The 15,848-nt window shown below is 55.1% G+C and overlaps 1 protein-coding gene across 1 annotated transcript in view; it reads left to right on the top strand.

The window, feature by feature from the left end:
* The first annotated feature begins 6,995 nt into the window (after window positions 1-6,995).
* The window catches only part of LOC134342182 (plasma protease C1 inhibitor-like), a 26,545-nt gene continuing 17,692 nt past the window's right edge, over window positions 6,996-15,848 (top strand). The window contains 5 exon segments of the mRNA XM_063040156.1: window positions 6,996-7,223; window positions 7,225-7,306; window positions 8,401-8,541; window positions 11,562-11,765; window positions 13,354-13,496. Coding sequence (XP_062896226.1) covers window positions 7,086-7,223; window positions 7,225-7,306; window positions 8,401-8,541; window positions 11,562-11,765; window positions 13,354-13,496 — 708 coding nt within the window. The 5' untranslated portion in view covers window positions 6,996-7,085.

The raw sequence follows: 15,848 nt of genomic DNA, 5'->3' as shown, positions 1-15,848 counted from the left end.
GAGTTGTGAGACAGAGAGGGTGGTGTGTGTGAGAGACAGAGAGATGTGTGTTTGTGACAGAGGAGTGTGAGAGAGTCAGGTGTGTGTGGGAGAGGGATGCGTGAAAGAGGGAGAGAGATGTGTCTGAGACACCAGTCAAATTTGTATATCTCGCCCCTTTGTGCCCTTTTGTGTCCATCTGAAGTTCTGCTGAGAATGGATATATCAGCAGCAAATTTAGAGATGGCATTTTTGAGCTGTGCCTTGCCACACAGTTGTGAGTGCAGAGAGACTGGTGCCGTGGGCTAATCACAAAACCCTGTGGTGCGCCAGTGCTGATTGCCAGTGAGGTGGAGATGCGATTTCCAATCTGCACGGATTGTGTGTGTGTGTGTGTGTGTGTGTGTGTGTGAAAGAGAGGTGTGAGAGAGAGAGGGAGGAGTTTGTGTGTGTAAGAGAGGTGTGAGACAGAGAGGTGTGTGTGTGTGTGTGTGTGTGTGTGTGAAAGACAGGTGTGAGACAGAGAGGAGTGTGTGTGTGTGTGAAAGACAGGTGTGAGACAGAGAGGGAGGTGTGTGTCTGTGTGTGTGTGTGTGTGTCCGTCTGTGAAAGAGGTGTGAGACAGAGAGGGAGGTGTGTTTGTGTGTTTGTGTGAAAGAGAGGTGTGAGTTGGAGAGGGAGGTATGTGTGTGTGAAAGAGGGGTGTGAGACAAGAGGAAGGTGTGTGTCTGTGTGTTTGTGTGAAAGAAAAGTGTGAGACAGAGAGAGGTGTGTGTGTGTGTGTGTGTTAAAGAGAGGTGTGAGACAGAGAGGGAGGTGTGTGTGTGTGTGTGTGAAACAGAGGTGTGAGACAGAGAGGGAGGTGTCTGTGTGTGAAAGAGAGGTGTGTAACAGAGAGGTGTGCAACAGAGGGGTGTGTGTGTGTGTGAAGGAGAGGTTGAAGACGGAGAGGGAGGTGTGTGTGTGAAAGAGAAGTGTGAGACAGAGAGGGAGGTGTGTTTGTGTGAAAGAGAGGTGTGAGACAGAGAGGGAGGTGTGTGTGTGTAAAAGAGAGGTGTGCGACAGAGAGGGAGGTGTGTGTGTGTGTGTGTGTGTGTGTAAGAGAGGTGTGAGACAGAGAGAGATGTGTGTGTGCGTGAAAGAGAGGTGTGAGACAGAGAGGGAGGTCTTTGTGAAAAAGAGGTGTGAGACAGAGAGGGAGTTGTGTGTGTGTGTGTGTGTGTGTGCGTGTGAAATAGAAGTGTGAGACAGAGAGGGAGCTGTGTGTGCGTGTGTGTGTGAGTGTGTGTGTGAAAGAGAGATGTGAGACAGAGAGGGAGGTGTGTGTGTGTGTGTGTCTGTGTGTGAATTAGAGGTGTGAGACAGAGATGGAGGTGTGTTTGTGTGTGTGAAAGAGAGGTGTGAGACAGAGAGGGAGGTGTCTGTGTGTGAAAGAGAGGTGTGAGACACAGAGGGAGGTGTGTGTGTGTGTGTGTGTGTGCAAGAGAGCTGTGAGACAGAGAGGGTGGTGTGTGTGTGTGAAAGAGAGTTGTGAGACAGAGAGGGTGGTGTGTGTGAGAGACAGAGAGATGTGTGTTTGTGAAAGAGGAGTGTGAGAGAGACAGGTGTGTGTGGGAGAGGGATGCGTGAAAGAGGGAGAGGGGTGTGTCTGAGACACCAGTCAAATTTGTGTATCTCGCTCCTTTGTGCCCTTTTGTGGCCATCTGAAGTTCTGCTGAGAATGGATATATCAGCAGCAAATTTAGAGATGGCATTTTTGAGCTGTGCCTTGCCACACAGTTGTGAGTGCAGAGAGACTGGTGCCGTGGGCTAATCACACAACCCTGTGGTGCGCCAGTGCTGATTGCCAGTGAGGTGGAGATGCGATTTCCAATCTGCACGGATTGTGTGTGTGTGTGTGTGTGTGTGTGTGTGTGTGTGTGTGTGTGTGTGTGTGAAAGAGAGGTGTGAGAGAGAGAGGGAGGAGTTTGTGTGTGTAAGAGAGGTGTGAGATAGAGAGGGAGGTGTGTGTGTGTGAAAGAGAGGTGTGAGACAGACGAAGAGGTGTGTGTGTGGGAGAGGTGTGAGATAGAGGGGGAGGTGTGTGTGTGTGGAAAGAGAAGTGTGAGACAGAGAGGGAGGTGTGTGTGTGAAAGAGAGGTGTGAGACAGAGAGGGAGGTGTGTGTGTGTGTGTTGTGTGTGAAAGAGAGGTGTGAGACAGAGAGGGAGGTGTGTGTGTGTGTGTGAAAGAGAGGTGTGAGACACAGAGGGAGGTGTGTGTGTGTGTGTGTGTGCAAGAGAGGTGTGAGACAGAGAGGGAGGTGTGTTTGTGTGAAAGAAACGTGTGAGACAGAGATGGAGGTGTGTTTGTGTGTGTGAAAGAGAGGTGTGAGACAGAGAGAGAGGTGTGTGTGCGTGAAAGAGAGGTGTGAGACAGAGAGGGAGCTGTGTCTGCGTGTGTGTGTGTGAAATAGAAGTGTGAGACAGAGAGGGAGCTGTGTGTGTGTGTGTGTGTGTGTGTGTGAAAGAGAGGTGTGAGAAAGAGAGGGAGGTGTGTGTGTGAAAGAGAGGTGTGAGACAGAGAGGGAGGTGTGTGTGTGAAAGAGAGGTGTAAGACAGAGAGGGAGGTGTGTGTCTGTCTGTGTTTGTGTAAGAGAGGTGTGAGACAGAGAGGGAGGTGTGTGTGTGTGTGTGTGTGTGTGTGAAAGAGACATGTGAGACAGAGAGGGAGGTGTGTGTGTGTGTGTCTGTGAAAGAGGTGTGAGACAGAGATGGAGGTGTGTTTGTGTGTGTGAAAGAGAGGTGTGAGACAGAGAGGGAGGTGTGTGTGTGTGTGTGTGAAAGAGAGGTGTGAGACACAGAGGGAGGTGTGTGTGTGTGTGTGTGTGCAAGAGAGGTGTGAGACAGAGAGGGTGGTGTGTGTGTGTGAAAGAGAGTTGTGAGACAGAGAGGGTGGTGTGTGTGAGAGACAGAGAGATGTGTGTTTGTGAAAGAGGAGTGTGAGAGAGACAGGTGTGTGTGGGAGAGGGATGCGTGAAAGAGGGAGAGAGATGTGTCTGAGACACCAGTCAAATTTGTGTATCTCGCTCCTTTGTGCCCTTTTGTGGCCATCTGAAGTTCTGCTGAGAATGGATATATCAGCAGCAAATTTAGAGATGGCATTTTTGAGCTGTGCCTTGCCACACAGTTGTGAGTGCAGAGAGACTGGTGCCGTGGGCTAATCACACAACCCTGTGGTGCGCCAGTGCTGATTGCCAGTGAGGTGGAGATGCGATTTCCAATCTGCACGGATTGTGTGTGTGTGTGTGTGTGTGTGTGTGTGTGTGTGTGTGAAAGAGAGGTGTGAGAGAGAGAGGGAGGAGTTTGTGTGTGTAAGAGAGGTGTGAGACAGAGAGGGAGGTGTGTGTGTGTGAAAGAGAGGTGTGAGACAGACGAAGAGGTGTGTGTGTGGGAGAGGTGTGAGATAGAGGGGGAGGTGTGTGTGTGTGAAAGAGAGGTGTGAGACAGAGAGAGAGTTGTGTGTGGGGGTGTGTGTGTGTGTAAGAGAGGTGTGAGACAGAGAGGGTGGTGTGTGTGTGTGTGTGTGTGTGTGTGTGTGTGTGTGTGTTTGTGTGTGTGAAAGAGAGGTGTGAGACAGAGAGGGAGGTGTGTTTGTGTGAAAGAAACGTGTGAGACAGAGAGGGAGGTGTGTGTGTGTGAAAGAGAGGTGTGAGACAGAGAGGGAGGTGTGTGTGTGTAAGAGAGGTGTGAGACAGAGAGAGAGTTGTGTGTGGGTGTGTGTGTGTGTGTGTGTGTAAGAGAGCTGTGAGACAGAGAGGGAGGTGTGTGTGTGTGTGTGTGTGTGTGTGAAAGAGAGGTGTGAGACAGAGAGGGAGGCGTGTTTGTGTGAAAGAAACGTGTGAGACAGAGAGGGAGGTGTGTGTGTGTGTGTGTAAGAGAGGTGTGAGACAGAGAGAGAGGTGTGTGTGCGTGAAAGAGAGGTGTGAGTCAGAGAGGGAGGTGTTTGTGAAAAAGAGGTGTGAGACAGAGAGGGAGTTGTGTGTGTGCTTGTGAAATAGAAGTGTGAGACAGAGAGGGAGCTGTGTGTGCGTATGTGTGAGTGTGTGTGTGAAAGAGAGATGTGAGACAGAGAGGGAGGTGTGTGTTTGTGTCTGTGAAAGTGTTGTGAGACAGAGAGGGAGGTGTCTGTGTGTGAAAGAGAGGTGTGAGACAGAGATGGAGGTGTGTTTGTGTGTGTGAAAGAGAGGTGTGAGACAGAGAGGGAGGTGTCTGTGTGTGAAAGAGAGTTGTGAGACACAGAGGGAGGTGTGTGTGTGTGTGTGTGTGTGTGTGTGTGTGTGTGTGCAAGAGAGTTGTGAGACAGAGAGGGAGGTGTGTGTGAGAGACAGAGAGATGTGTGTTTGTGAAAGAGGAGTGTGAGAGAGACAGGTGTGTGTGGGAGAGGGATGCGTGAAAGAGGGAGAGGGGTGTGTCTGAGACACCAGTCAAATTTGTATATCTCGCCCCTTTGTGCCCTTTTGTGGCCATCTGAAGTTCTGCTGAGAATGGATATATCAGCAGCAAATTTAGAGATGGCATTTTTGAGCTGTGCCTTGCCACACAGTTGTGAGTGCAGAGAGACTGGTGCCGTGGGCTAATCACACAACCCTGTGGTGCGCCAGTGCTGATTGCCAGTGAGGTGGAGATGCGATTTCCAATCTGCACGGATTGTGTGTGTGTGTGTGTGTGTGTGTGTGTGTGTGAAAGAGAGGTGTGAGAGAGAGAGGGAGGAGTTTGTGTGTGTAAGAGAGGTGTGAGACAGAGAGGGACGTGTGTGTGTGTGAAAGAGAGGTGTGAGACAGAGAGGATTGAGTTGGAGAGGGAGGTGTGTGTGTGTGAAAGAGGGGTGTGAGACAAGAGGGAGGTGTGTGTGTGTTTGTGTGAAAGAAAGGTGTGAGACAGAGAGGGAGGTGTGTGTGCGTTTTTCTGTGTGTGTGTAAGAGATGTGTGAGACAGAGGGGGAGGTGTGTTTGTGTGAAAGAAACGTGTGAGACAGAGAGGGAGGTGTGTGTGTATGTAAGAGAGGTGTGAGACAGAGAGAGAGGTGTGAGACAGAGAGAGAGGTGTGTGTGCGTGAAAGAGAGGTGTGAGACAGAGAGAGAGGTGTGTGTGCGTGAAAGAGAGGTGTGAGACAGAGAGGGAGGTGTTTGTGAAAGAGAGGTGTGAGACAGAGAGGGAGCTGTGTGTGTGTGTGTGTGTGTGTGTGTGTGTGAAAGAGAGGTGTGAGACAGAGAGGGAGGTGTGTGTGTGTCTGTGTGTGTGTAAGAGAGGTGTGAGACAGAGAGGGATGTGTGTGTGTGTGTGTCTGTGAAAGAGGTGTGAGACAGAGAGGGAGGTGTCTGTGTGTGAAAGAGAGGTCTGAGACAGAGATGGAGTTGTGTTTGTGTGCGTGAAAGAGAGGTGTGAGACAGTGAGGGAGGTGTGTGTGTGTGTGTGAAAGAGAGGTGTGAGACACAGAGGGAGCTGTGTGTGCGTGTGTGTGAGTGTGTGTGTGAAAGAGAGTTGTGAGACAGAGAGGGTGGTGCGTGTGTGAAAGAGAGTTGTGAGACAGAGAGGGAGGTGTGTGTGAGAGACAGAGAGATGTGTGTTTGTGAAAGAGGAGTGTGAGAGAGACAGGTGTGTGTGGGAGAGGGATGCGTGAAAGAGAGAGAGAGATGTGTCTGAGACACTAGTCATATTTGTATATCTCGCTCCTTTGTGCCCTTTTGTGGCCATCTGAAGTTCTGCTGAGAATGGATATATCAGCAGCAAATTTAGAGATGGGATTTTTGAGCTGTGCCTTGCCACACAGTTGTGAGTGCAGAGAGACTGGTGCCGTGGGCTAATCACACAACCCTGTGGTGCGCCAGTGCTGATTGCCAGTGAGGTGGAGATGCGATTTCCAATCTGCACGGATTGTGTGTGTGTGTGTGTGTGTTTGTGTGTGTCTGAGTGTGTGTGTGTGTGTGTGTGTGTGTGTGTGTGTGTGTCTGAGTGTGTGTGAGAGAGAGAGAGAGAGATGAAGACAAATGGGACGGAGGGGAAACAGGCACGGGGAAGAAGAGGAGTTGGGGGAGAGGGGGGCGACAGAGGGAAGGAGCAGAGAGAGATGGGAGAGATCGGATGAGATAGGGGAGAAGGGTGAAAGATTTGGGGCGGAGAGAGGGGAGGGACCGAAGGGGAGTAGGGTCGAGGAAATGAGTGGGAATCAAGGGGGGAGCGTGGGGGGGGTGATTTTTTAGGAGGGAGAGGATAGCGGGAGTAATAGTGAGTGGGAGGGGAGAGAAAGGGGAGGGGAGGCGAGGGATTGAGGATGGGGAATGAGGGTTAGGGATGGTGGGGGGTGAGCGAGGGAAGGGAGAGGGTCCGGGTGTCGATGGGAAAAGAGGGGTAGGAAATCAATAGTACAGAACGGGCCGGGTGGCGGGTAGGGGTGCGCTTGTGTTGAGAAAAGCGAGATAGAGGGTCGGGAAGTCTGTGGGAGGTGAGGGGAGAGCAGAGGGGGCTGAGGGGAGTGTGGGTTAGTGGAGGAATGCGGAGGAGAAGGTAGGGTAGTGTGGGAGAGGTCTCGGCGCTGAACCCCTCCCTCCTCCCCCTCACCCCGTCTCTCTCCCTGCAAACGGAGGGGAGGGGGATGCGGAAAGAGGATGGGGGGGGGAAGCGTTGCGGAGGGGAGGGGAGGGAGACGAGTGAGGAGAAAGACAACGGGGCGGGGGGGTTGGGTTGGTGCCGGGGGCCAGGGGTGGGCGAGGCGGCGTGGAGGGAGAGCGGGGTAGGTGGGAGGGGAGGGGAGAGGGAGGAGGAGGGCAAGGCGGTGTGGGGAGGGAGAGTAGGGTGAGTGAGGGAAAGGCGTCCCAGGACTGAAACCCACCGTCCCTCACTCTCTCCCTCTCCCTGCCGAGGGAAGGAAGGGAGGGGTAGGTGAGGGTGAGGAGGGCGGTGGGAGTGAAAGAGAGTCTGATCCCATCCCTGTCGTCTCTCTCTCTCTCCCTCTTTCCCGCTCTCCACCGCAGACAGAGTCCCACCTGCCCCTCAAGCAGGAGGACTCCCGCACCAATCGCCAGGGGGTCCCGGGACTCATCCCGCGGCCGTGGCCAGGCCCCCCGATATGCCCCACACTCCAGAGGGCAGACTGCGCGCTCTTCCCGGACCCCTGGAAGCGCTGCGAGGAGACCCAGGAGGTCTCGCAAGGCCAGCTGACCAAGCTGTCCGCCTCGCTGACCCGGTTCGGGGTGGAGCTGTACCAGGCGGTGGCCAATGTCAACCCCGACGTTAATCTCGCTCTGTCTCCCATCAGCGTGGCGACCGCCTTGACACATCTCCTCCTCGGTAAGTACAGAGGGTCGGGTGCGATGCACAAGGCTCGGGGGTCGCCGACTGGTGCCGGAGGTCAAAATCAGGGGTGAGGTGTTGAGTCCAGAGGCCAGGTCTTGCGAGGGGGCGGTGGTGGGGAGGGAGGGTGGGGGGCAAGGGTCGTACACGGGAATCAAAGGGGCCGAGGGTCAAAATCCCGGGGGTCGGGGATCGTGTGCGGCGGGTCCGGGGTCATCACCAGCGGGTGGGCTTGCGTAGTGGTATTGGCGGCCAGACACGGGTCGAGTACGAGGGGGTCAGAATCAAGGGGTCAGGGCCCACGTAATCAAGTGGGTCCGTGGTCAAATATGGTGGGGGTGGCGGCGGCGGGGAGGGAGAGGTCAAAGTCAAGTGTCAGGGGTCATTTCCAAGAGCCCAGTTCAGAACCAGGGGTCGGAAGACCCGTGCGGAGGCGAGGGGGCCTTGCTCTTCACAGGGGGGGGGGTGTCATTTTGGTGTTAGGGGTCCAAATCTCGGGGGTCAGGGGTCGTGGGTCAAGTATGGGCTCGGTGGTGGGGGGGGGGTGCAAATTTTAAGGCGCCAGGATTCGCAGGTGAAAATCAGGGTTTATGAAGGGGGTGGGGTCACTGGTCGGTTCAGAGTCAGGCGTTGAGGTCGAATACAGGTCACGTTTGGAGGCTGAGGCCAAAGCGGCGGCTTTGGATGAGGCGCGCGGGGATTTGGAGGTCAAAATCGAGGGGTGGGGGTGGGGTTTCACGTACAGGACTCAAGAAAAGCACACGCGTGGCAGAGGCCGTGGGCAGGGGTCGCTGATGCGCGTCAGGGGGTCACATCTATGGGTGCGAACGATGGCCAGAGGTCAGAATCGGGGGGGGGGGGAGGGAGGGTCAGGGATCACGTGCGTAGGTCGGTGTGGTTGGGGGAGGGGAGGGGAGGTGCGCCGCGGCGGGTCAGGGGTTGCGTTCGGACAAGGAGCACGGTGGGAGCGAGGGGTTGCTGACAGGGAGACCAGCTGGGGAGGAGGGACGTGGGGGGAGGGGGAAATGCCCCGCCCGTTCTGAAGGCCCGACCTCTCTTTCCCGCCCCCCCCCCCCACCCCACCCCGCCAGGCTCCCGGAACGAGACGTGGAAGAACCTGCAGGATGCCCTCCACTACACCGACCACTTCCCCTGCGTGCACCGGCCGCTCAGCGAGCTCCTGAACAGGTCGAGAAACCTGGTCTCTGCCTCCCAGCTCTTCTACAGGGAAGGTGAGACTCAATCCCTCCCTACCGCCCCCCCCACCTCATTCCTTCCCCACCCCCACCCCGGGGTCCACAGCGAGACGGGACTGTTGGATGACAGGGAAGTGCCGTGGGCATGGTTCTCGTCGTCCCGCTGCGGGAGGGGGCGTGGGGGGGGGGAGACCTCGGAGAGGGGCCGGGAGGCGTTCACCAGGATGCTGGCCCGGTTTCGTCAGTCACTGAAAGCAAGCATGCAGGTACAGCAGGCAGTGTAGAAAACTAATGGCAGGCTGGGTGAGTGGGCAGATGCATGGCAGATGCAGTTTAATGTGGATAAATGTGAGGTTATCCACTTTGCTGGCAAGAACAGGAAGGCAGATTACTATCTGAGTGGTGTCAAGTTTGGAAAAGGGGAAGTACAACGAGATCTGGGTGTCCTTGTTCATCAGTCACTGAAAGCAAGCATGCAGGTACAGCAGGCAGTGAAGAAAGCTAATGGCATGCTGGCCTTCATAACAAGGGGAATTGAGCATAGGAGCAAAGAGGTCCTTCTGCAGCTGTACAGGGCCCTGGTGAGACCACACCTGGAGTACTGTGTGCAGTTTTGGACTCCAAATTTGAGGAAGGACATTCTTGCCGAGGTTCATGGCGGAGGTGGGGGGGGGGGGGGAGACCGGATGGAGGTTTATAAGATTGCGAGAGGCGTGGACAGAGCGGAGGGCTGCTATCATTTCTCACCACGGTCAAACGCCCGAGCACACGGAGTTGAGAGCGGCAACGCTGACGTACGGCGTGAAGGTTTCTGACCTTGTGGCAGCGTACAGGGCAAGGCATAGTAATATGAGAGAGCGAGAGAGAGAGAATCATCTCTGGCTATTCAGTAGAAAGAGGATTAAGGCGGTCGCGGTTGTCCCCTGAAGGTCGGCGCCAAGCAGAGCCGCTGGTCGTGGCTGCTGCGTGACTGTGGATAATGAAGTAGGTTTTCAAAGCTTGCAGAGAGATTTGGGCCAGTTAGAAGAGTGGGCTGAAAGATGGCAGATGGAGTTTAATGCTGATAAATGTGAGGTGCTACATTTTGGTAGGACTAATCACAATAGGACATACATGGTAAACGGTAGGACATTGAAGAATGCAGTAGAACAGAGTGATCTAGGAATAATGGTGCATAGTTCCCTGAAGGTGGAATCTCATGTGGATAGGGTGGTGAAGAAAGCTTTTGGTATGCTGGCCTTTATAAATCAGAGCATTGAGTGTAGGAGTTGGGATGTAATGTTGAAATTGTACAAGGCATTGGTGAGGCCAAATTTGGAGTATTGTGTACAGTTTTGGTCACCGAATTATAGGAAAGATGTCAACAAAATAGAGAGGGTACAGAGAAGATTTACAAGAATGTTGCCTGGGTTTCATCACCTAAGTTACAGAGAAAGGTTGAACAAGTTGGGTCTTTATTCTTTGGAGCGTAGAAGTTTGAGGGGGACTTGATAGAGGTATTTAAAATTATGAGGGTGATAGATAGAGTTGACGTGTATAGGCTTTTTCCATTGAGAATGGGGGAGATTCAAACAAGAGGACATGAGTTGAGAGTTAAAGGACAAAAGTTTAGGGGTAACATGAGGGGGAACTTCTTTACTCAGAGAGTGGTAGCTGTGTGGAACGAGCTTCCAGCAGAAGTGGTTGAGTCAGGTTCGATATTGACATTTAAAGTTAAATTGGACAGATACATGGACAGGAAAGGAATGGAGGGTTATGGGCTGAGTGCAGGTCGGTGGGACTAGGTGAGAGTAAGCGTTCGGCACGGACTAGAAGGGCCGAGATGGCCTGTTTCCGTGCTGTAATGGTTGTATGGTTATATAACACGCGGGGCGCGGGACAGAGCCCCTGAGAACGTGACGCCTGGGAACTCGCGGCCGCTTGTCCTTTCCACCGCTGACCCCCTCTTCAGTGAGGACTGGGGGTGGTGGGGGGGAGGGAGGCATGTTTTACGGTCATCTTCTTCCTGAAATCCACAGCCAGTTCTGATGCGGAGGGCGGGGTTGTCGATGCGCCCTGTCGTTGTTAGGCGCATCATCCCATCTCCGTCCCGGGCAAATGTTCCCCGCACCACCACGACCCCCCCCCCCTCCCACGGCAAGGCTGATTGCTGCGGTCTTCCAGAGGCAGGGCAGGGCTGAGGTTAGTGGGTTGGGATTGGGGGGAGAAGATTCAATATTGTCTTCCCCTACACCCCTCCCCCACCCCCGCTCACCACCAGAACCCTCAGCTCCCGAGCGGCGGAGGTGGTGCGTGGACCTCCCATCGGGCCCGATTGGGTAAAAGGGATTCTCCACCCGGCAGGGGTGGGGAGACCGTGTTGCGGGGGGCTGCCTCTGTTGGTTTTCTCTGTCACAACGTCCCTGCCCGTCCCCAGCTCTCGATCTGTCGTCACGTCGCCCTCTCGCGTGCCACCTGGAGGTTTACTTGTCCACCCATCTCTCCCCTCCCACTCTCTAATTCTGTCCTCTCCCCCCCTCCGCGCTCACCTACCCTCTGCCCCAACCCCACCACCCAATCGCTCCTCCTCTCTCCCCTTCCCTGCCCCGACCCTCCCCCCCCACCCCTCTCTCTCGCCTCTCGGCACCCCCCCTGTCTTCCCCCTCCCTCTCTCTCCCCCGCCGTCTTCCAAATCCCGATTTCACCCACTCTCCCCTTCATCGCAAGTGCCCCCCTCTCCTCTCCTCTCCGCCCGTCTCCCTCCGACCCCTTACCTCTCCTCCTCGCTCCCTCCCTCTGCGATCCCCCTACCCCTCTTCTCTCCCGCGCACACCCTCTCTCCCCCACGTCCCCCTTACAATCCTTCCCTCCCCCATCTCCTCTCCACTCCGCCTTACCTCTCCCCTCTTCTCCTCTGCCCCAATGGCATCCCTCCTCTCTCCCTATCTCCTCTCGCCCTCTCTGTCCCTCCCTCGTCCTCCACTCCCCTCTCTCCATCCCGCATCAATTCTCTCCCCTGCCCCATCCCCTCTACGCCCTCTCTCTCTCTCTCTCTCTCTCTCTCTCTCCTCTCTCAGGTATTTGCCTGGAACGGGACTTCAACGACCGGTCGATCCGGTTTTACGGACAGGAGCCAAAAGCTCTGACTCCGAACGCCACCGAGAACGTCCGGGCAATTAACGACTGGGTGTCCGGTCACACCCGTGGACTGATCCCCAAGATGGTCGACAGCGTCCCGGATGACGTCATCATCATGATCCTCAACGCCGTCCACTACGCAGGTCAGGGAGAGGCTCTGCCCCGCAGGGCGTCCCCCTCCCCCACCCCCACCGTCCACCGGGTATTCTCCGCCGGGCACCCCTGGCAACCGACGGGGAGGGCGCCATACCGTCGGGGAACCCCGTTTAGAGAGGATGCTATACCGTCCAGTTGCCCGGTTCACGGGTTGCGTCATAGGAATTGAGTACAGGAGCAAAGAGGTCCTTCTGCAGCTGTGTGGAGTACTGTGTGCAGTTTTGGTCTCCAAATTTGAGGAAGAACATTCTTGCTATTGAGGGAGTGCAGCGTAGGTTCACAAGGTTAATTCCCGGGATGGCGGGACTGTCATATGTCGAAAGATTGGAGCGACTGGGCTTGTATACACTGGAATTCAGAAGGATGAGAGCAGATCTGATTGAAACATATAAGATTATTAAGGGATTGGACACGCTGGATGCAGGAAACATGTTCCCGATGTTGGGGGAGTCCAGAACCAGAGGCCACAGTTTAAGAATTAGGGGTAGGCCACTTAGAACGGAGTTGAGGAAATGCTTTTTCACCCAGAGAGTGGTGGGTATATAGAATGCTCTGCCCCAGGAGGCAGTGGAGGCCAAGTCTCTGGATGCTTTCAAGAAAGAGATGGATAGAGCTCTTAGAGATAGCGGAATCAAAGTTTACGGGGATAAGGCAGGAACTGGATACTGATTGTGGATGATCAGCCATGATCACAGTGAATGGCGGTGCTGGCTCGAAGGGCCGAATGGCCTACTCCTGCACCTGTTGTCTATCGTTATGTCACTGGCGAGCCCGGTTTGGAGAGGGTGTTATATCATGGGGGTCCCGGTTTGTTGAGGGGGAACCAGTTTTGAAAAGGTGTTTTTTTTAACCGTTCGTGGTATCTGGATTAAAGAGGGCGTAATGCCCTTGGGGAGACTGGTTTCTTGGGGAGGTGGCATTATACCATCGAGAAACCCAGTTTAGAGAGGGTTTTGTACCATTGAGGATCGCAGTTTAGATAGGCTGTCAGGTAACCCAGTTTAGCTGGGGAGTTGTGTCTCCGGGGAACCCGGTTTAGAGAGGGCGTTATACTATCGGGGATCCCAGTTTCGACAGGCTGTAATACTTCCAGGTACGTTGGCGCGTGGCCAAGTGGTTAAGGTGTTCGTCTAGTGATCTGAAGGTCGCTGGTTCGAGCCTCGGCAGAGGCAGCGTGTTTGTGTCCTTGAGCAAGGCACTTAACCACACATTGCTCTGCGATGACACCGGTGCCAAGCTGTATGGGTCCTAATGCCCTTCCCGTGGACAACATTGGTGTCATGGAGAGGGGAGACTTGCAGCATGGGCAACTGCCGGTCTTCCATACAACCCTGCCCAGGCCTGCACCCCGGAAACCTTCCAAGGCGCAAATCAATGGTCGCTTGAGACTAACGAATGCCTATGATTATTATTATTAATACTGACAGGTAACCCAGCTTAGCTGAGGTGTTATGTCTTCGGGGAGGCTGGTTTAAACGGGTCGCCATGCAGTCGGCGAACCCGGTTCAGAGAAGGTATTGTCCCGCCGAGGAACCGGTTCAGTCAGACCTCACCCTGCCCCTCTCCGCCACGCAGGCAAATGGAAAACGAAGTTCGAGAAGCGTCTGACCAGGGAGGAGGACTTCTGGGTTTCGTCCAAAAAGATGGTCCATGTACCGATGATGCAGAGCGTGTCGTATCCCCTGACCGCCATCTACAGCTCCGAACTCAACTCCGAGGTGGCGTGTTTCTCCTGGTCAACACTGATGGGGGTGGGGGCCCTCGTAGTGGGGAGCGGATATCCACCCCCTTCCCCACCTCGCCTCCCCTCCTTCCAACGCAACGGGAGATGCGCGTGATGGAGGGGGGGGAGCGTGTTAGAGGGTGAGGAGGAGACAGGGTGGGGAAGAGAGAGGAGACATAGAGAGCGGGTCAAAGGAGGGAGAGGCGGAGGGAGGAGGAAAAGAGAGAGTGAGGGGGAGGGGATAGAAGGGGTGAGAGAGGGAGAGAGAATAGGAGACAGAGAGGGCGGGTGGGACAGGGAAAGAGGAGGAGAGGAACAAAAGAAAGGGCAGGAGGACAGAGGTGGAGGGGGAGTGTGAGGGGCAGGAGGGGGGAGGGTTGGGTGGCGGGAGAGGGAACGAGAGGAATGCAATAGTAAAGAGAGGGAGGGTGAGAGCTAGAGTGCGGGGGGGGAGGAGAATGAGGGGAGGAGGGTTGGCGGGGAAGAGGGGGAGAGCGCGAGGGAGAGAGGAAGAAATAGAGGGAGAAGTAGAGGGAGGGAGTCCAATGGAGAGATGGAAGAAGAGAGAGAGAGGCGGGGCAGGAGCGGAGAAGGAATGGAGAGAATGGGAAATGAGGAGGGCAGAGAGAGAGAAGGTGGCGAGGAGAAAGGGAGGGAGGGAAGAGAACGGGGACCAAGATGGATAAAATCGGCGCACTTGAAGATTAGAGTAATTACCCACTCACGGAGCAGAAGGCGATGGGGATGGTCTCAAATGGATTTTTTTTTTGCATTTGGAGACAGACACAGCCTATACATGTGGGACAAAACAATAGGGAGGTCAGGGTGCCGAGACGGACCGCGGAGGACGAGTTGCTTGCCGGCTTGGGGCAAATAGGTCCCCCAGGGCTTGGAAAGGTGCCCCCCGTCATTAAATGACTGGAAGTATTTTAAGGGGCCAGATAGACGCTCAGTGCCACCTCACTCCTGCTCGGTAATGCCAATATCTTATCAGCCAGTCAGGTGGCAGCAACTCGACTGCATAAAAGCACGCCGGCACGGCCAAGAGGCCCGGGCCAAACCTCAGAATGGGGAAAAGAAATGTGATCTAAGAGGAATGGTTTGCTGGTGCCAGACGGGGTGGTTTGAGTAATCTCAGAAACCCGCTGATCTCCTGGTTGTTGTTTTTTTTTTAACGCACGGCAGTCCCTAGAGTTTGCGGGGGGAATAGTGCGAAGGGGAAATCCAGCGAGCGTCAGTTCTGAGGGGGGGGGGACGCATTGGGTGAGTGAGGCCAGAGGAGAACGGCCAGGCTGATCCGAGCCGACAGAAGTGATTCGTGGCTCAAACAGCCGCAGTGGCGTGCGGAAGAGATCTGCGGACGCAGAGCATGCCAGACCTTTGAGGCGGGTCGTCAGGAGACCGTGAGCGCACAGAATGACAGCAGCGGCCACTTTATTAGGCAGCCCCCGCGCCCCGCGTGTCCGCTGAGTGTGTAAGGCTTTGGGCGGACAGAAACCGAACTGGTGGAGTCCGCATTGCCTGGAGCCTGGTTGGTCGAGTCTAACCCATGTCACCGGGCTTCACGGGCAAGTCACCGGGAAAGTGGATGCAGGCCAGGCAGCGGGGTCACTTCAGCGAAGATATTGGCCAGCTCCCGGATGGCGGGTTGGTCAAGAAGGCTCGGGCGTTCGGCACTCGAGCCGAGGTGGTAATTCGGACTGGACGTTGGCTTTGCGGGAGAAGCCGGGGAGCGGTGGGAGAGGGCTGCCTCTCTGACTGGAGGCCTGTGACCAGCGGAGAGCCGCAGGGTTTGGAGCCGGGTCCGCTGCTGTTTGTCGTCGAGATCAGCGATCTGGATGATAACGCGGTGAACTGGGTCGGAAGATTTGCGGGTGACACCAAGATCTGGGGAGTCGTGGACAGCGAGGACGGCCATCAAAGCTTTGCAGTGGGACCTGGACCAGCGGGAAAAAAATGGGCTGGAAAAGTGGCAGATGGGATTCAATGCAGACAAGTGCGAGAGAGAGAGGGGGAGAGAGTGAGAGAGAGGGAGGAGAGAGAGAAGAGAGAGAGATGGAGAGAGAGAGGGAGAGAATGAGATTGTGTGTGTGAGAGAGAGAGAGACAGAGTGAGAGAGAAGGAGGAGGGAGAAGAGAGAGAGTGATGGAGAGAGAAAGGGGGAGAAGGAGATTGTGTGTGTGTGTGTGTGTGAGAGAGAGAGTGAGAGAGAGGGAGGAGAGAGAGAAGAGAGGGAGCGATGGAGAGAGGGGGGGAGAAAGAGATTGCGTGTGTGTGAGAGAGAGAGAGAGAGAGAGAGGGGAGAGAGTGAGAGAGAGGGAGGAGAGAGAGAAGAGAGGCAGCGATG

Source organism: Mobula hypostoma, unplaced genomic scaffold (genome assembly GCF_963921235.1).
Source record: "Mobula hypostoma unplaced genomic scaffold, sMobHyp1.1 scaffold_167, whole genome shotgun sequence".
In the NCBI taxonomy this organism is placed as follows: domain Eukaryota; kingdom Metazoa; phylum Chordata; class Chondrichthyes; order Myliobatiformes; family Myliobatidae; genus Mobula; species Mobula hypostoma.
Note: the sequence above shows the minus strand (reverse complement) of the source record. Positions and strands in the feature narration are given on the sequence as shown.